General features: G+C 34.8%; 1 protein-coding gene across 2 annotated transcripts in view; it reads left to right on the top strand.

Annotated features, from left to right (window-relative positions):
* Nucleotides 1–20,779, top strand: part of LOC150105223 (uncharacterized) — a 281,122-nt gene that overhangs the window by 74,144 nt on the left and 186,199 nt on the right. For both annotated transcript variants that reach the window (XM_090395542.1, XM_090395543.1), the window contains exon 4: nt 1,232–1,365. In XM_090395542.1, the coding sequence (XP_090251668.1) occupies nt 1,232–1,365 (134 nt within the window). The remainder of the gene's footprint in view (nt 1–1,231; nt 1,366–20,779) is intronic.

Raw genomic sequence — 20,779 nt, 5'->3', positions numbered from 1 at the left:
TGTGAAGTAAGGATTTGTAATTTTCTGTTGAGGTTTCCAGAGACAGGTTCATCTTGACAGAGGCTCTCCAAGGTTTGAGTAAACCTTGTCCAGTTGGCTTTTCTGAAGTTCCATGTCCTTTTGATTTGCTGTTCTTGATCAATCTTGAAGTTTAGTGTTGTTATTATGGGTCTGTGGTCACTGATGGCATTTCCCAAAATTTTCCATTGTGCACTTGATGCAATACTATAATTAATAGCTGTGATGTCAGTAGTAGATTCAGTTCCCATAGTTTTAGAGAGATAGGTGCTCTGTCCATTGTTAATTGTTGTGAGTTGCAAATCTGTAAAGAGGTCTTCCAATTGTTGACCTTTATGGTCTAAATCTGGGGAACCCCACATTAGGCTTTTTGCATTTAGGTCATCAAGTATAATGGTTGCATCAGTTAGAGATTCACTTCGCTTTTCAATGATGTCTGTATCAATATTTGTATTATCAGGATGGTAGACATTTGTGATTGAAATAGAATGGTTTGGTAGATGTATTTCAACAGCTTGAGCTTCCGTCGAACCATTATTATTTAAATACTGATTTAGGGTGATTTCTTTAAATTTGATTTCTGGTGTCTTCAAAAGGATAGCAAGCCTGCCACCTGCTCTTTCCTCTATCCTTCCTAAGAACTGTGTATCCTTTGATGTTGAAGTTCAGATTTTTATTTAGTTTTGTTTCTTGTAGACAAGCTATATGGATATTGTTTTTATAAAGCATGTATTTAAGGTTCATCCATTTTTCTCTGAGTACTACCGTTGATATCGAGTTGCAAAATGTTAATACAAGTCCTCGTAGCATATTTATCATCAGGAGCCCGGACTGCAGCCCCGGGCGCAGTAGCATTGGTTGATAACTTTTTATGACTCTTCATTAGAAAATGGGTGCCGTTGCCACGTTAGTCACCTTGAAATCGGACCATAAGAAATTTGGGCAAGAGCTCCAGGGGGGGGATCGCGAGGAGGTGTGGTCAGACTTCTCCCCCCAACACAACTAGTCCATGTGTTATTACAAATGTGATCATAGGCAAGTATTATAATCAGCTTCTGCACAATTTGTTATATCTTGAAACTATCCAAACCAAAGAAATTGAATTTTCAATGCTTCACAAATAATATGATGTAAGCTGTGTGGCTTACATACATCCTGTTATAAGAATTTTTATTATAATTAATCTAAATAAAATTTTGATTATTTAATATAGATTATGCAATGAATAGTATACGCCACCAGAACTATATGAAGCCAACTCCAATTCAAGCACAGGGCTGGCCAATTGCATTAAGTGGAAGAGATTTAGTAGGAATTGCACAAACTGGTTCTGGAAAGACATTAGCAGTAAGTTTAAGTAATACTGGTTTGGACATCACATAGATTTTGAACTTATTGTTAAAAACATATGTATATTAGTGATTGCTAATCCCATTTGAAATTATTGAAGTTTACTGACAGTTTGATTTTTATTAGTTTTTTTTATTTTGCTGAAAATTTATGTTATCATTTCTGCAATAATGTGAACAGGATAATTTGCTAAGGAATAAAACATCAAAACTGCATTTTTTCCCCCTCTTTCTATTATGAAACAATAAAGTGATCTTATTTTAAATAATTTCTCTTGTTAAATAGCTGGGAGACAGCTAAAATGAAAGTACCTATAGTCGAACCAAGGAGAATTAATTCAGTTATTCTACAGTGTGGTGCACAAAATGTGTGTGTGTGTTTACACATACACACTGTATGTACCAGCATTTAAAACAGTTTGAACATGCAAGAATAGTGCAGTTTACTTTCACTATATCAAACTTGTAAGGACTTTTGGAATAGTTTGTTATAATGGATGCTTTGCTATAGTTAATTTTCTTTATAACAGTATTATGTTTATGGGACTTGTCTACTTTTTCAGTAGTTTGTTAAAATCATGTTTGCTATAGTGAGAGTTTACTTAGTACAAAAGATATTTTGTACTAAGAATTAACAGTACATAAGTGTGGAACAAGTAATTTAAATGAGATAGAATACAAAATAAATACAACTTTTTAACTAGTAAAAGTAGGTGCTACTTCACTAAAACAGAACAACCATATATGTTTTAAAAGCTGATAAGCAAAGAGCCATAGTTATCATGGATGAAGCTGATTATGCAAGAATGATAGCCTACAGAATAGGTTTACATATCAAGAGATCACTCATAACTATTAACTACCAAAACTCAGATTAAGCAATTGATTAAGTGACTATAAAATGAGCAATATGGTAAAGAAACTTAACACTTGTTTTGAGAGGACTTCTTAACATGGCCTCCTGGAAATACATGAAAGTTGAGATACATTGTGAACTATGTTGGCTTTCCTGCATATAAGTTAATATTTCTATTCCATTTATTAGATGTGCACATCAGACATGCAAAATCATTTATCCAAAATAGATTCACATCCCTACAATCTATTATTATTCTGGTTAGCTATGATATAATCTCTGTTCTCAAACATCCCTTTGATTGATATCATTTGCCTACTATTTCAACACACTTCTCTTGATATTTGAATTCATTATATACTTGGTTATTTCAGCTAAAAAAATATGATCCATACCATCTGAAGGATACTTTGTTTTCCCTTCCAGGTCCTCTGTTGTAAATGAAATAGAATAGAGATTAGAGAAATGGTTTATTATAGTCCAAGGTTCTATAGTTGATCTCTCTCTCCCTCCCACATACAGCAATCCCTTGATTAGTGCGCCTAATGCGTTCTTTAAAACAGGCACATTAATCGAAAATGCACTAATCAAATATAGTAACCCATGGGAAAGTTCCTCAGATTTCTTTTTTGACCCTTAATTTTTTTTATAAAAGAATTAGGGTATGTCTCAGGGTCTAGTTAAAGGAAAACCATGAAGCTGAAAGACAATAAAACATATTCAGAATATAAATTTATTATTCTACTTCTTAACAAAGAATAGAGCTAACGTAGTTTGGCAGGTATTTTTTTCATACAACCGACGGTATGGCCTTATTGCCTCTTCTACTCTTCTGCAAATTTTACTGCTTCTCTCTCTCTCCATCAGGGTCAGCCTCTAAGCACTGCTGCTTAAAAACTTTGATTGTACGAAAAATATTTTCAAATTGTTTCTGTGAAATCTCTTTTGGCTGACTGTCAGTGGTTAAACTTTCTTCATATTCTTCGGGATCTTCCCTCTGTGCATCTAAATTTAGCAGGTCGGGATTGCTCAATTCTTCAGAATGAGATTTAATCAACTCTTGGACGTTATCATTGAAGGGGAGAAAGAAATGGAGGAATATCCTGTACACCCCTTGAGGGTACATGGCAGGAATTGGTCGCCAAAATGCGAAATCGCGTGCTTTATAGATAAAATTTCCCAACTGTTATACGAACAAAATAGTTCATCATCATCATCGTCAAATTCCTGCCATGTACCCTCAAGGGGTGTACAGGATATGACAGTACTACATGAAAAATTTACATCATTACTAACTTCTTATCTACAATTTTCCTCCAAATCAATCTGTTGCTTGTCAAGACTCCAACATTATCAGATCTTATATTTCTATTGTCTAAGGCACTTTGTACCGTATCGATCCACCTATATCTTGGTCTTCCTCTGGGTCGTTTTCCTGCCAACCTGGCAGAGAACACTTGTTTTGCTAAAATAAAAATAAAAAAAAGATAGCAAAATAGTTACCACTTTAGAAACTACAATGATCATAAAAGAGAAGTTAATTTTCCGACGTGTAATAATAAACAACTCGTCCCAGAAGACGGATTGATTACCCTATTATCGGAATGGATTCTCCTTTTTGTGACATGCGCAGAAGTGTTGAAGGGTCTCGAATCTGTAGGCGTACTATAGCAGACAACACAAATATTGGCGGTAAAAATTTGGAGCATAGTGTACATGGAAGTAGTGTAGTATAACTTTGTAAAATGTTTTAAATCGGTAACTAAATTATTTCATTCTAGTGAGTGATTTTTTAAAATAGTTAGCCATAAAAATGTATAGATAGAAAATTTTTAAAATCTGTAACATTTATTTTTAAGATGTATATAGGTGCACTAATCGAATTTGGGTATCGAAAAAAAAATGACGCACTAATTGGGGTCACATTAATCAAGGGATTACCGTTCTTCATTTCCTTGAAACAAAGCAAGAAAAACAGGGAAAAAAAAAACAGAATAGAAGAAATCCCAGGAAATAGAACAAAATAAGTGACAAGAAAGAAAAGATGAGAGTTCAGAAAATTGAACAAAGGAAATTGCCAGAAAGAACAGAGTAAATCGAGGGAACTAACAAATTAAATTACAGGAAACAGAACATTGGAAATGGCAAGAAATGGTATATTGATGACAGAACCTAAAGGATTAGGCAGAACAAAATATAAAGAACACAAAACAACATGAAAAATGTATATGTAAACAAAAATGGAAATAAGCAATAACAATCTTGAAGAGTGTGAAATCATGAAATGAAAATACAGAATTCATTTTCAAATTTCAAAATGTTACACTAGCTTAAATTAATGTCACACGTTAAAATTCATCTATTTCCTGATATATATATCCCTAAGGGGTGTTCAGGTTACTATGACATCACTACATGATTCCGTTTACATTATTATTAATCTCCTATCAACAATTTTCCCTCAAATTAGTCTACTGTAAGCACTCCAATATTATCATAATTAACATTTCGTTCTTCTAAGGCAGTACTGACTGAATTAATCCACCTAGATTGCAGGAAATCCATCTCTTTCCTGCCATCTTGGCATAACCTTACCTCACACGTTCTATTTAAGTGGCCTTACCACATTAGATTACTCTGTTTGACACATTCTTGAATACTAATACTGTCAAGTACATTTCTAATATCTTCATTTTTAATGATTCTACCATTGATGCCATCAGCTCACTTCCCTAATTTTTCTCAGAATGCTCATATCTGTGGTCTCTAGTCTTTGATCAAGTACTTTTCTTACCAACTCTCAGATGCATAACTTAAAACTAGTTTGAACACTGTCTTGTATAATGCTAGTTTGGTGTTCTGGATAATTTGTCTCTTATTCCATATAAATTTATTCAGCTGGCTACCCACTGTACCAGCTTTAGTTTTCTATTGTTTTCTATTCTGTTGTCTATTTCCAGATTTAACCTGCCATCTTCACTAAAAACTACCTAAATAGCTGAAATATTTTATTTGTTCTATAGGATCTTTATTCAGAATGCAACTGAAGTTTTCTATGTGTTTCGTTATTTTCATAATTTTGGTCTTTTTATTGCTGATTTTCATGCCAAATTTGTTACAGCTGTTATTCAGTTTATTATAGTTAGAGAATTCTAGAGACTTGCACTAGATGTGTTTAGGAGTACGACATCATCTGCATAAAGCAGAGAGCTAAGTTTGACATCTCCAATTCTAATAATAGGGGCATAATGTCATTTTCTTTCATAATGTGATCCACATAAATGGCAAATTAGAATGGAGATAATGTGTTCCTTGTCTTACCACCTAATTTTACATCAAACCCTCTTCCTGTATTTCCTTCAATTCTGGCTGGTCACATTTATTGCTCTTTATAATGTTCCATTCATCCCATACAATTGTAATGTTTTCAAAGGCTTTCTCTGGGCAACTTGTCATAAGCCTTTTCCAGATAGTAGAGATCCTTGTCATATTCCTATGATTTCTCAACAGTTTGTCTTCAACTAAAAATCTGATCTTGACAACCTCTATTTGGCCATAATGCAGTTTATTCTTCAAGTTTCTCTTCCACAATCTTTCTCAATCTCTTTTCAAATATGCATGCATAAATCTTACCTGGAACACTTAATAGAAAAATTCCACTGTAATTTTCACATTCAGCTTTATTCCCTTTTTTATAGATGGGTACTATCAGAACTCTACTCCAGTCATTGGGAATTTGACCTGCTGTCCAAGCCTTCTGAATTATGCATTGTAGACACTGTAAAACTTTTATACCTCCATACTTAAGCATTTCATTTCGAATATAATTTCTCTAGCTGCCTTTCCACATTTCAAGTTTTCTAGTATGATTCTGTCACTACTTGGTTCATTTAACAATCTTTCCAAGTAATTACCCCAGACATCTGGGATAGCTTTATCTTCAGTTTCATGTCACCTTTATCATCTTGATTTCCTTTTACAGTACTCTTTCCTCCATTTCTAAGGTTTTTTTTTTTTTTTTTTTTTTTTTTTTTTTTTTTTTTTTTTTTTTTTTTTTTTAGAAATTAGCCTTCAAAACATTTTGCTAAGGGGTGCTTAAGGGTCAAAGCTGTATAACTGAGAGGAGACCTCCACATAGCCTTTCAAGGAATGCGGAGAACCGACCAGGGCTTCTGACCTAATGTCCAATCCTCACCTTCTCGTGGTGCACCCTGTTGGGTATCTACTTTGATACTGAACGAACGAGGATGGGCTGGCAATTTGGGATTTAGCCGACCAAATTGTATTCTTATTGGTTAAACCAAAATAAAAAATGATGGTACAACATGACAAAATTTCATGCCGGCTGGGGCGTCGCCCAGTTAAACAAGGCCCCCGTTGTTTTCGCCAGAGAACCAGGGCGAACAGCGAAAAGTCAGCTACTGGAACAAATCTGAAAACAAACCCCAACTCAACATCACCAGAGTTAAAGATCGGTACTATCAATGTAAGCAGCCTGAATGGCAAAGAAATGGAGCTAGCTGAGGAATTAGATAAGTACCAGATCGACATAATAGGGGTGACTGAAACAAAAAAGACCAAAACTGGTGAGATCTTTCTGAGCAATAAATACAAAATGTTATATTCAGGCAATGACAATCAAGGAAAAGAAGGAGTAGCCATAGTATTCAACACAAAATACGAGGCTAATCTTCTTGAATGGCAGTCAGTCTCAAGTAGAGTAATGTGGGCAAATATGAGAATGGGGAACTGGACAATGAGACTTATTTGTGCCTATGGTCCCACTAAGGTAGAAGTGGAGGAATTTTTTGAGGCTTTAGAAAAAGCAACTGACACAATGAAAAAGGAAAAGTTGGTCCTTGTTGGCGATCTAAATAGCAGAGTAGGAAATGATTGTCAGACATACAAAAATAATTTGGGAAAATTTGGAGAAAAGAGCAAAGCTAATAATAATGGCAAATATCTGTTGGATTTCTGCTCAGGACATGGACTGGTTATTACTAACACCATGTTCCAACATAAAAATGTGCACAAATTCACATGGAGAGAAGAGGCTAGGAATAAGAAAAGTCTCATTGACTATGTTATTGTTGATAGTGATGTTTTCTCCCTGGTGCAGGACACCAGAGTGTACAGAGGATTTGAAATTGGAAGTGATCACTATTTAGTCTTGAGCAGGATAAAATTGAATTTCATATTGAAAAGAATAACATGTAAGAAAGTCTTAAAGCGAATAAAAGTTGAGCAGCTCTCAGATGTGAACTGTAGACTAAAATACAGAAATATTATTGAAAAGAAAATGAAAGAGTTTGAGAACAGGAATCAAACCTTGGAGATTCAGTGGCAAACTCTGAAGGAAACATTGATTGATTCTGCCAGAGAGGCATGTGGTGAGGTTGTGTGCAAGGATAAAAAAATCAGAACTCCCTGGTGGACACAGGAAGTTAAAGAGGCAGTGAAAGAAAAGAAGAAAGCATATCAAAAGTTCCTGGCAAATAAGTCAGCTTTTACTCTTACAGAATACAGAGACAAATGTAAGAAAGCTAAACAGTGTGTAAAACTAGCTAAACAAAAGTCATGGGAGGACTTTGGCAAGAATATAGAAAATAAATATCAAGAAGGTGGCAAAATATTCTGGAGGTTGTTGAAGAAGCTTAGGAATGGAGGAAAGAGTGCTGTAAAAGGAATTAGAGATGATAAAGGTGAAATGAAAACAGGAGAAAAAGATATCCTTGAAGTATGGAGTAATTACTTTGAAAAACTGCTAAATGAAACAAGCGGTGATGACAGCACAGTGATAAAAAACACTGACCAGGCATGCAGTCAGGAATACATATCCATACTTGAAGTAGAAAAAGCCATCAAAGGCTTGAAATGTGGAAAGGCAGCAGGGGTAGATGATATTCGACCAGAAATGCTGAAGTATGGTGGTATAAGAGTCTTACAGTGGCTGCACTGCATAGTTCAGAAAGCCTGGACAGAGGGACGAATTCCCGATGATTGGAGTAGAGCTCTCATAGTACCCATATATAAAAAGGGAAATAAAACTGAATGTGAGAATTACAGAGGTATTTCCCTACTGAGTGTTCCTGGCAAGATCTATGCAAGTATACTTGAGAAACGGTTGAGAAGAATTGTGGAAGAAAAGCTTGGTGAAGAACAAGCTGGATTCAGGCCAAATAGAGGCTGTCAGGATCAGATATTCACTTTACGACAAATAGTCGAGAAAGCATGGGAATATAACAAAGATCTGTATTTAAGTTTTGTCGATTTGGAAAAGGCATATGACAAGGTGCCAAGAGAGAAGCTATTCAATACGCTGCAGTTATATGGTGTCAATGGGGCATTATATCAAGCAATACTTAGTGTTTATTTGAGTTGTGAGTCAGCAGTTAGAATTGAAGGAAGTATGGGAAGATGGTTTAATGTTAAATCTGGTGTGAGACAAGGATGTACATTATCCCCTCTGTTATTCATTATCTATATGGATCACATTATGAAGGAATGTGGTATTAAACCTGATATCAAAATTGGAGATGTTAATGTCAGCTCTTTGCTTTATGCGGATGATGTTATACTTCTAAATAAATCCGCTACAAGTCTGCAAGATTCTCTGACTAAATTGAATAGCTGTTGTAATAGATATGGTATGAAGGTCAGCAATAAAAAGACAAAGACAATGAAAATAGGCAGAATCATTGAAAATGTCAACTGTGTTGTGAATGGAGAACCTGTGGAACAAGTAAAACATTTCAGCTACTTAGGCACAATTTTTACTGAAGATGGTAAACTAAATATAGAAATAGACAACAGAATCAGCAAAGCTGGTATCGTGGGAAGTCAATTGAATAAATTCATATGGAATAAGAAAGAAATTAGTCGGAACACTAAATTAGCTGTATACAAGACTGTGTTCAAACCAATTTTAACTTATGGATCTGAGAGCTGGGTCAGAAGTAAAACACTTGACCAAAGACTAGAGACCGCAGATATGAGAGTCCTGAGAAAGATTAGAGGCGTGAACAGATGGCATCAATGGCAATATCATATTAAAAATGAGGATATTAGGAAAGAACTTGACATTGTCAGCATCCAGGAATGCGTTAGCAGAGCTAATCTCAGATGGTATGGTCACTTAAATAGAATGGGAGAGGAAAGATTAGCAAAACAAGTGTTCTCTGCCAGGTTGGCAGGAAAACGACCCAGAGGAAGACCAAGATATAGGTGGATTGATACGGTACAAAGTGCCTTAGACGATAGAAATATAAGATCTGATAATGTTGGAGTCTTGACAAGTGCCAGACTGATTTGGAGGAAAATTGTAGATAGGAAGTTAGTAATGATGTAATTTTTTCATGTAGTACTGTCATATCCTGTACACCCCTTGAGGGTACATGGCAGGAATTTGATGATGATGATGATGAACATTTTGTCACCTTCCTGATATTTATTTTCTATATTCTTACCCAAGTCTTCCCATGACTTTTGTCTAGCTACTTTTACATGTAGCTTAGCTCACTTACATTTTTCTCTGTATTCTTTTAGAGCATCTGCTGACTTATTTGCTACGAACTCTTGCTATGCTTTCTTCTTTACCAGGACCGCTTCTTTAACTTCTTATGTCCACCATGGTGTTCTTATTTGTTTATCTTTGCAGGCAACTTCACCACATATCTCCCTAGCTGAATCCCTAGCACATATCTCCCTAGAGTGAGAGGAGTTATGAAATATATAAAGCTCTGGCCAGAAAAGTAACGAGTATTGTGAGAAAAGCTAAAATGGAGTATGAAAGAAATTGGCCATGCAAGCTAAAGGCAATCCAAAAGAATTTTATCGTTATGTCTCAAGCAAAAGAAAGAATGAATGTGGAAGAATAACTTTATTGAATGCTTTTTCTAAACAAATGACTTTTGTTTAGCTAGTTTTACACACCGTTTAGCTTTCTTACATTTGTCTCTGTATTCTGTAAGAGTAAAAGCTGACTTATTTGCCAGGAACTTTCGATATGCTTTCTTCTTTTCCTTCACTGCCTCTTTAACTTCCTGTGTCCACCAGGGAGTTCTGATTTTTTTATCCTTGCACACAACCTCACCACATGCCTCTCTGGCAGAATCAATCAATGTTTCCTTCAGAGTTTGCCACTGAATCTCCAAGGTTTGATTCCTGTTCTCAAACTCTTTCATTTTCTTTTCAATAATATTTCTGTATTTTAGTCTACAGTTCACATCTGAGAGCTGCTCAACTTTTATTCGCTTTAAAACTTTCTTACATGTTATTCTTTTCAATATGAAATTCAATTTTATCCTGCTCAAGACTAAATAGTGATCACTTCCAATTTCAAATCCTCTGTACACTCTGGTGTCCTGCACCAGGGAGAAAACATCACTATGAACAATAACATAGTCAATGAGACTTTTCTTATTCCTAGCCTCTTCTCTCCATGTGAATTTGTGCACATTTTTATGTTGGAACATGGTGTTAGTAATAACCAGTCCATGTCCTGAGCAGAAATCCAACAGATATTTGCCATTATTATTAGCTTTGCTCTTTTCTCTAAATTTTCCCAAAATATTTTTGTATGTCTCACAATCATTTCCTACTCTACTATTTAGATCCCCAACAAGGACCAACTTTTCCTTTTTCATTGTGTCAGTCGCTTTTTCTAAAGCCTCAAAAAATTCCTCCACTTCTACCTTAGTGGGACCATAGGCACAAATAAGTCTCATTGTCCAGTTCCCCATTCTCATATTTGCCCACATTACTCTACTTGAGACTGACTGCCATTCAAGAAGATTAGCCTCGTATTTTGTGTTGAATACTATGGCTACTCCTTCTTTTCCTTGATTGTTATTGCCTGAATATAACATTTTGTATTTATTGCTCAGAAAGATCTCACCAGTTTTGGTCTTTTTTGTTTCAGTCACCCCTATTATGTCGATCTGGTACTTATCTAATTCCTCAGCTAGCTCCATTTCTTTGCCATTCAGGCTTCTTACGTTGATAGTACCGATCTTTAACTCTGGTGATGTTGAGTTGGGGTTTGTTTTCAGATTTGTTCCAGTAGCTGACTTTTCGCTGTTTGCCCTGGTTCCCTGGCGAAAACAACGGGGGGCCTTGTTTAACCGGGCGATGCCCCAGCCGGCATGAAATTTTGTCATGTTGTACCATCATTTTTTATTTTGGTTTAACCAATAAGAATACAATTTGGTCGGCTAAATCCCAAATTGCCAGCCCATCCTCGTTCGTTCAGTATCAAAGTAGATACCCAACAGGGTGCACCACGAGAAGGTGAGGATTGGACATTAGGTCAGAAGCCCTGGTCGGTTCTCCGCATTCCTTTAAAGGCTATGTGGAGGTCTCCTCTCAGTTATACAGCTTTGACCCTTAAGCACCCCGATACTGATATTCAGCAATTACAAAATGATTTGAATAGATTGGAAATCTGGGCAAACGAAAATGGCTATCAGTTTAATGTTAGTAAGTGTAAAGTTATGCACTTTGGCGTGATTAGAGTTCCAGCAGCATATTATATTAGCTCGGTTATGCTACAAGAAACTGAAGAGGCAAGGGATCTTGGTGTGTTGATGGATAAGAATTTAAAGTTCAAAGGTCACATAGCAAAAGTTGCAAATACAACTCAGAGGATAATTGGTAAGTTGAAACCAATCTTGACATGTAAGGATAAAGAAGTAATTTTGCCTTTTTATAAGGCTTTGATAAGACCACACTTGGATTACTGTGCACAGATTTGGTCTCCCGGATTCCAAGGGGATAAAGAAGCTGTGGAAAGAATGCAAAGAGGAGTTACAAAGATTATATCCAGATTATGGGATTTAGATTATGAGGACAGATTGGGAGTATGTGGATTACAGACTCTGGTTAACAGGAGAAAGAGGGGTGATATGATAGAGGTCTGTAAACTTTTAAATGGGTTGAAAGTTTATTTTCCACTTGGTTAGAGTATAATAAATTTAGTTTAATCCTTTATCCAAGTGTGAGCAAACAAAGTTTGCGCCTGAAAGTATCTTCAGGACTGGGTTAAGGTGGTACACACCAGGGCAACTCGTTGCAAAGGTGGAGCAAGCTACCAACACTCCTATCCTAGTATCTCCTATAATGCAAAACACATCTCCTTGCGGATATGTCTATTGTTATGCATTAAGGGAAGGGCCACTACCCAGACCGGTTTCGACCTTTATTGAGGTCTCTTCAGTGGGAGCCAGGCCCAAGTCGAGATATCAGGCAGAAGCATCTCTAAATCCAGAGTAATTTATTAAAAAAGGGTGGCACACCAATTGACAATTCCTATAGGTGGAGATGACCTGCAAATGCTTCTGCCTGATATCTCGACTTGGGCCTGGCTCCCACTGAAGAGACCTCAATAAAGGTCGAAACCGGTCTGGGTAGTGGCCCTTCCCTTAATGCATAACAATAGACATATCCGCAAGGAGATGTGTTATGCATTATAGGAGATACTAGGATAGGAGTGTTGGTAGCTTGCTCCACCTTTGCAACGAGTTGCCCTGGTGTGTACCACCTTAACCCAGTCCTGAAGATACTTTCAGGCGCAAACTTTGTTTGCTCACACTTGGATAAAGGATTAAACTAAATTTATTATATTTTAAATGGGTGTTATAGCATTTCAACTGATGAAATTTTTCGTTATATGGAAGGCGGGGAGAGAACACTGGGGCATCCACAGAAGTTAAGGTTGTTCTCAGTCAAGAAAGGGTTAAGAGCTAGGTTTTTCTCCCAGAGAGCAGTGAGTGAGTGGAATAATTTGCCCTTACGGATAGTGAGTGCATCCAATGTGAATGAATTCAAGGGTAGGTATGATAGCTGGGTTGGGTAATTTACAGCCTCCCTCGATGAGTCCTTGACTCCCTAGAGGTCTTAGATAATAATAATAATAATGATAATATTTTTATCCTGCTTAGTACTAAGTAATATTCACTTACAATTTCGCATCCCCTGTACACCCTTGTATTCCGAACCAGACTTACATCACTATGGAGATGATGTAGTCAATAAGTCTTTTCTTATTTCTTGTGTCTTCTCTCCATGTGGACTTGTGCACATCTTTATGTTGAAGCATAATGTTTACTTACCATTATTATGTCAGTTCTTCCTTAGAAGAAGCTTCTGTGTGGACCGTAGGCACAAATAAGTTTCATTGTCCATTTTCCCAATTTGAAGTTTGTTCACATAACTCTGCTCGAAAGTGCCTTCCAATTAACTACAGTGGTATCTCACTAATCCGAACCTCTTTAGTCCGAACTGCAGTTTGAAAGAAAAAAGTTTTATTTATTATGTATTATTATTTTGTGTACTATTATTTTTATTTAATAATTATTATTTTGTGTACTATTATTTTTATTTAATAATTATTATTTTAACTATTATTATTTATTTTATTATTATTACAGTACAGTATTTTTTTTAATACTGTCGATTGTACGGTTATACTGGAGGACTATTTTGATTTATCGTGTATTCACATTTGCTTTTTTTTATACTGTACAGTACGTACTGTATTGTCGGCATGAATCAAAAAATATACACAAAAAGAGGAAATTGAAATTCAAAACATGCATAATTTGATTAAAAATATAAATCCAGATGTTGAAATTTCACAAACAGATGTTGCGAAATGGATTACAGGTAGAACCGAAAGTGAATTCGAAATCAAATCAGATGATGAAATTATAAATATGATGCTACAGAATGAATTAGAAGACGATGATGACAATGAAGAACTCTAAGAGAAAAAAGTAAAACATGAAGAAGCAGCTGATAGTTTTAATATGTGTATAGAATGGGCTAAGCAGAATGATATGCCATTCCACAAAATTTTGTTTGCCAATGCAGCTCTGAGAAGAAGCATTCGAAAAACGTTTAGCCTCAGAGAAGCAAAAAAAAAATCGGTGACTTTTTTACAAATAAATAAATAAACTTTTTTTGTGTTATTTTGTGAAACTTTTTGTGTTGTGTACAAGAAAGTGATATTTTTTACGTAAATAAGTTACGTACTGAACTATGCAATTTTATTAAATCAGAATCCTCAACAATATAGGTACATACAAATTAAGTTTTTTACTAAAATAAACTTGTGTACTGTATTATTTTTTTGTTTTACATTACATTACAGTAGCTTTTTTCTATCCGTTAATTTATTTACAGAATTAAATTGATTCTGTAGATTTTTTATTAGAATCTGATTATTTTTGCCATAAACGCTAGTTATTGTTGTCTCTTGGGGAGAAATTCGCTAATTCGAACGAGCACGGTTTTTATTAGTTCGAATTAGCAAGATACCACTGTAGTTTGTCTTCATGTTTGGCGTTGAATTCTATTGCTACTTTTTCCTTTCCTTGATCTTGCGTGAAAATAGCATCCTATATGATTAGAAATGTATACACGTTAACACAAGAATAATGTTTAATTGCCAAATATTTCGGTCTGAATATTACAGACCATTCAGTGGCTACATAGGCATAGTTTTAAAAAACAAAGTGGAATACGAACAATTGATCATTCACACGTAGAACGAGCCGTGTGATGTCATGTCGCTAAGTATTAGAAGAGTAAACATTTTTAAAGTCATAATTAAAGATTTCATCATCATCATCAAATTCCTGCCATGTACCCTCAAGGGATGTGACAGTACTACATGAAAAAATTACATCATTACTAACTTCCTATCTACAATTTTCCTCCAAATCAGTCTGTTACTTGTCAAGCCTCCAACATTATCAGATCTTATATTTCTATCGTCTAAGGCACTTTGTACCGTATCAATCCACCTATATCTTGGTCTTCCTCTGGGTCATTTTCCTGCCAACCTGGCAGAGAACACTTGTTTTGCTAATCTTTCCTCTCCCATTCTATTTAAGTGACCATACCACCTGAGATTAGCTCTGCTAACGCATTCCTGGATGCTGACAATGTCAAGTTCTTTCCTAATATCCTCATTTTTAATATGATATTGCCATTGATGCCATCTGTTCACACCTCGAATCTTTCTCAGGACTCTCATATCTGCGGTCTCTAGTCTTTGGTCAAGTGTTTTACTTTTGACCCAGCTCTCAGATCCATAAGTTAAAACTGGTTTGAACACTGTCTTGTATACCTAATTTAGTGTTCCAACTAATTTCTTTCTTATTCCATATGAATTTATTCAGTTTACTTCCCACCATACCAGCTTTGCTGATTATGTTGTCTATTTCTATATTTATTTTACCATCTTCAGTAAAAATCGTGCCTAAGTAGCTGAAATGTTTAACTTGTTCCACAGGTTCTCCATTCACAACACAGTTGACATTTTCAATGATTCTGCCTATTTTCATTGTCTTTGTCTTTTTATTGCTGACCTTCATACCATATCTATTACAACAGCCATTCAATTTAGTCAGAGAATCTTGCAGACTTGTAGCGGATTTATTTAGAAGTATAACATCATTCGCATAAAGCAAAGAGCTGACATTAACATCTCCAATTTTGATATCAGGTTTAATACCACATTCCTTCATAATGTGATCCATATAGATAATGAATAACAGAGGGGATAATGTACATCTTTGTCTCACACCAGATTTAACATTAAACCATCTTCCTGTACTTCCTTCAATTCTAACTGCTGACTTAACTCAAATAAAGACTAAGTATTGCTTGATATAATGCCCCATTGACACCATATAACTGCAGCGTATTGAATAGCTTCTCTCTTGGCACCTTGTCATATGCCTTTTCCAAATCGACAAAACTTAAATATAGATCTTTGTTGTATTCCCATGCTTTCTCAACTATTGGTTGTAAAGTGAAGATCTGATCCTGACAGCCTCTATTTGGCCTGAATCCAGCTTATTCTTCACCAAGCTTTTCTTCCACAATTCTTCTCAACCGTTTCTCAAGTATACTTGCATAGATCTTGCCAGGAACATTCAGTAGGGAAATACCTCGTAATTCTCACATTCAGTTTTATTTCCCTTTTTATATATGGGTACTATGAGAGCTCTACTCCAATCATCGGGAATTCGTCCCTTTGTCCAGGCTTTCTGAACTATGCAGTGCAGCCACTGTAAGACTTTTATACCACCATACTTCAGCATTTCTGGTTGAATATCATCTACTCCTGCTGCCTTTCCACATTTCAAGCCTTTGATGGCTTTTTCTACTTCAAGTATGGATATGTATTCCTGACTGCATGCCTGGTCAGTGTTTTTTATCACTGTGCTGTCATCACTGCTTGTTTCATTTAGCAGTTTTTCAAAGTAATTACTCCATACTTCAAGAATATCTTTTTCTCCTGTTTTCATGTCACCTTTATCATCTCTAACTCCTTTTACAGCACTCTTTCCTCCATTCCTAAGCTTCTTCAACAACCTCCAGAATATTTTGCCACCTTGATATTTATTTTCTATATTCTTGCCAAAGTCCTCCCATGACTTTTGTTTAGCTAGTTTTACACACTGTTTAGCTTTCTTACATTTGTTTCTGTATTCTGTAAGAGTAAAAGCTGACTTATTTGCCAGGAACTTTTGATATGCTTTCTTCTTTTCCTTTACTGCCTCTTTAACTTCCTGTGTCCACCAGGGAGTTCTGATTTTTTTATCCTTGCACAAAACCTCACCACATGCCTCTCTGGCAGAATCAATCAATGTTTTCTTCAGAGTTTGCCACTGAATCTCCAAGGTTTGATTCCTGTTCTCAAACTCTTTCATTTTCTTTTCAATAATCTTTCTGTATTTTAGTCTACAGTTCACATCTGAGAGCTGCTCAACTTTTATTTGCTTTAAAACTTTCTTACATGTTATTCTTTTCAATATGAAATTCAATTTTATCCTGCTCAAGACTAAATAGTGATCACTTCCAATTTCAAATCCTCTGTACACTCTGGTGTCCTGCACCAGGGAGAAAACATCACTATGAACAATAACATAGTCAATGAGACTTTTCTTATTCCTAGCCTCTTCTCTCCATGTGAATTTGTGCACATTTTTATGTTGGAACATGGTATTAATTCAGAAATTCATATAATAATCTTAAATAACATTAGACTAATATAGGAATTAAAAAAAAAAAGAATGTGTTATCCTGATTAAACTTTCCCAAATTTTTGATATAGATATACCGTCATTACGATTCAAGTTAGGACGTTGAAGTAAAGCCTCCACACTTTCTTTAAATAAACATTCAAATTTGTAGCGACATCTGTGTAGGAGGAGAGTCTTGGACCAAAGGATGTTGTGGCTTGTTTCTAATCCCCTGTTCTATAGAAAAAAGAATTCAAGAGCATCAGTCATCAATTCAACACAACAAACCTGAGAAATCTGGATTAGCTCAGCATGGATTAGAAACAAGCCATAACATCCTTTGGTCCAAGACTCTCCTCCTACACAGATGTTGCTACAAATTTGAACGTTTATTTAAAGAAAGTGTGGAGGCCTTACTTCAACGCCCTAATTTGAATCGTAATAACTGTATATCTATATCAAAAATTTTTGAAAGTTTAATCAGGATAACACATTAATTTTTTTTTTTTTTTAAATTCCTATATTAGTCTAATGTTATTTAAGATTATTATATGAATTTCTGAATTAATATCTTTAATTATGACTTTAAAAATGTTTACTCTTCTAATACTTAGCGATATGACATCACACGGATCATTCAATGTATGAATGATCAGTTGTTCGTATTCCACTTTGTTTTTTATAACTATTCCTATGCAGCCACTGAAGATGGTGTGTATATATTTCTAATCATTATGTCACAAGTATCGTTAAAAAATCAGCATCCTATATGTATTATTTAGTGATATCTCATGTATTTGTCTCTGTAGTGGCAATTATGTCCATAGGATACAATCCGATTAAAGTATGTTCATTGTGTATCATTAAAATCAAAAATAACCCCTAAACTTCAGCATCAGTCAACTTTATAATCATATTTGTCTAATCTTTAGAGGTATCTGTGGCATAATTAAAATTAATAACTTAACACGTATAAAACCAACTGTAATAACGTTAATGAAAAAGGTACAAGTATTTCGTACTGAAAGTAACAGTACATAATCAGTGTAGAACAAACAGTTAAAGGAATGGAATACAAGTACAGAACAGTCAGTGGATTACCAATGAAAATTGTTGCCGCATGCCAGAAAATTAATATTAATAAATTATTATTAATAAGATTAATAATAGATTAATAATGCCTAAAATTAATAATAGAGAAAAGAAGAGAATATAATTTAGAAACACATATTGCATTTATTGACTTTGAAAAAGCATTTGACAAAGTTAAAAGAAACATATTATTTAACATATTAAAAGAAAGACAAATACCAAATAATATCCTAAAAGCTGTCACAAGTATATATGAAAATAATCAAATACAAATAAGATTAAATCATGAGCTATCATATACAAGAGAGATAAACCAAGGGGTCTGACAGGGATGTCCCCTCTCAGCAACTCTTTTTAATATCTACTTAAATGAAATAATAAAATGGAGTAAAAATTTACATCAAGGAATTAAACTTTCACCTACAGTTAACTTAAACACTCTCCTCTTTGCAGACGACCAAATAATAATTACAAATTCTGAAGATAACTTACAGAAAGCTATTTTAAATCTAAATGAGATATCCAAAGATTATGGTATGATAATATCAACGGAAAAATCAAAAACTATGGCCTTTAAAGGACAAGATCCAGCAAGAACTAAAATAGTATTAGATAACAAGATCTTAGAACAGGTGAATTCATTTAACTACCTAGGATGTATGATCACTTATTAAAATGAAAAAGATATAAACATAAAAATTGCAAAATATTTAAAAATAACAGGAGTAATTAACTCTATATTTAAACCAAACCTAGTTCAAAAACAAACCAGGCTAAAAGTATACAATACATTAGCCCTACCGGTCTTAATGTATGGAAGCGAAATCTGGACAATAAAACAAAAAGACAAACAAAGACTAACAACAGCAGAAATGAAGTTTATGAGAAAAACTGCAAAGTATACCCTATTTGATCACAAAAGAAACGAAGATATTATGAAAGAATTAAACCAAGAACCAGTAATTGAAAAAATTAAAAAATATAAACATAGATGGATGGAACACGTTCAAAGAATGAAAACAGAAAGATTACCAAAACAAGCCTTAAAGTACAAGCCATTAGGAAAAAGAAAACCAGGACGTCCTCTTAAACGATTCAACGATGGCTTCTAAGGCCGGAACAGGCCATACTAGGCCTAAATCCTTGATACGTATGATGATGATGAAATTATTATTAAATAATTTTTAAAAACTATTTGTTTAGCTACTTTTACATATAGCTTAGCTCACTTATATTTTTCCCTGTATTCTTTTAGAGCATTTGATAAGAATAAGATAAGAATCTCCCAAACTTTTGGGAGAGAGAGAGAGAGAGTCAGTCATTTCGATTCAAAATCAGCTGATGTAAAAGGGCTTTGCAACTTTCTTTGAAATGGTGTTCATATTTAAACTTGCATCTGTGGAGAAGACAAGCTTTATCCCTCTGTATATTATGTTTAGTGTCAATGCTATGTTGTTCTAGACCAGACTTATGAGGTTTCATGTATTCAATATAATACTGATGTTTCTACATTTTTTTTTTTTCCACATGCCTATTTGTTCAAAGTGTGATAAATTACATTCACATGGTATCTGGTAAACACCAGCTAATGAAAGAGATGCCAATTTGTCTTTAGCCAATTTAGCAATGAGTGCGAAATTTTGTTGATAGGAAAATATGTGGGAATAAGATGATACTTCTTCAAAATTCCTACAACAGATAAATAGCCATCACCGACGCATTCAGTTCACCATGGAAAAAGAAAAGACTGGTAGTCTACCATTCTTGGACATCCTTAAAACGAGTGTCTATCGAAAACCTACCTTTACTGGCAGATACATTCATCAAAAGTCTGCTCATCACATCTCTCAAAAAATCGGTGTTATCAAATCTTTAATTAGTAGAGCACATAAAGTGTGCTCTCCCCCTTAAGCTTACAATAAGAACTTTTCACTATAAAAAAGTTAATAGAATCTAATGGTTACAACCCTAATCGAATCGAACAGATAATTGACTCCTATGTTCCAACCCCCCCCCCAGGATTCTTCAACAGACTGCAGAGTTTCAATCCCTTAAATTTCAGGCATCTCAGAACCTATTGGCAGAATTTTGAAGAAGTATCATCTTATTCCCACATATTTTCCTATCAACAAAATTTCTCACTCGTTGCCATCTACTAAAGACAAATTGGCACCTCTTTCATTAGCTGGTATTTACAAGATACCATGTGAATGTAATTTATCATACTTTGGACAAACAGGTTGTTCTGTGGGGAAAAAAAAGAATGAAGGAACATCAGTATTACATCGAATACATGAAACCTCATAAATCTGGTCTAGCACAACATAGCATTGACACTAAACATAATATCCAGTGGGATAAAGCTTGTCTTCTCCACAGATGCAAGTTTAAATATGAATGCCTTTTCAAAGAAAGTTGCAAAGCCCTTTTAC

This window comes from Typopeltis vanoorti, chromosome 7 (assembly GCF_054136105.1).
Source record: "Typopeltis vanoorti isolate ZY-2024b chromosome 7, IOZ_Tvanoo_1.0, whole genome shotgun sequence".
NCBI classification, from domain to species: Eukaryota; Metazoa; Arthropoda; class Arachnida; order Uropygi; family Thelyphonidae; genus Typopeltis; species Typopeltis vanoorti.
This window is presented reverse-complemented; position numbering and strand designations above follow the sequence as displayed.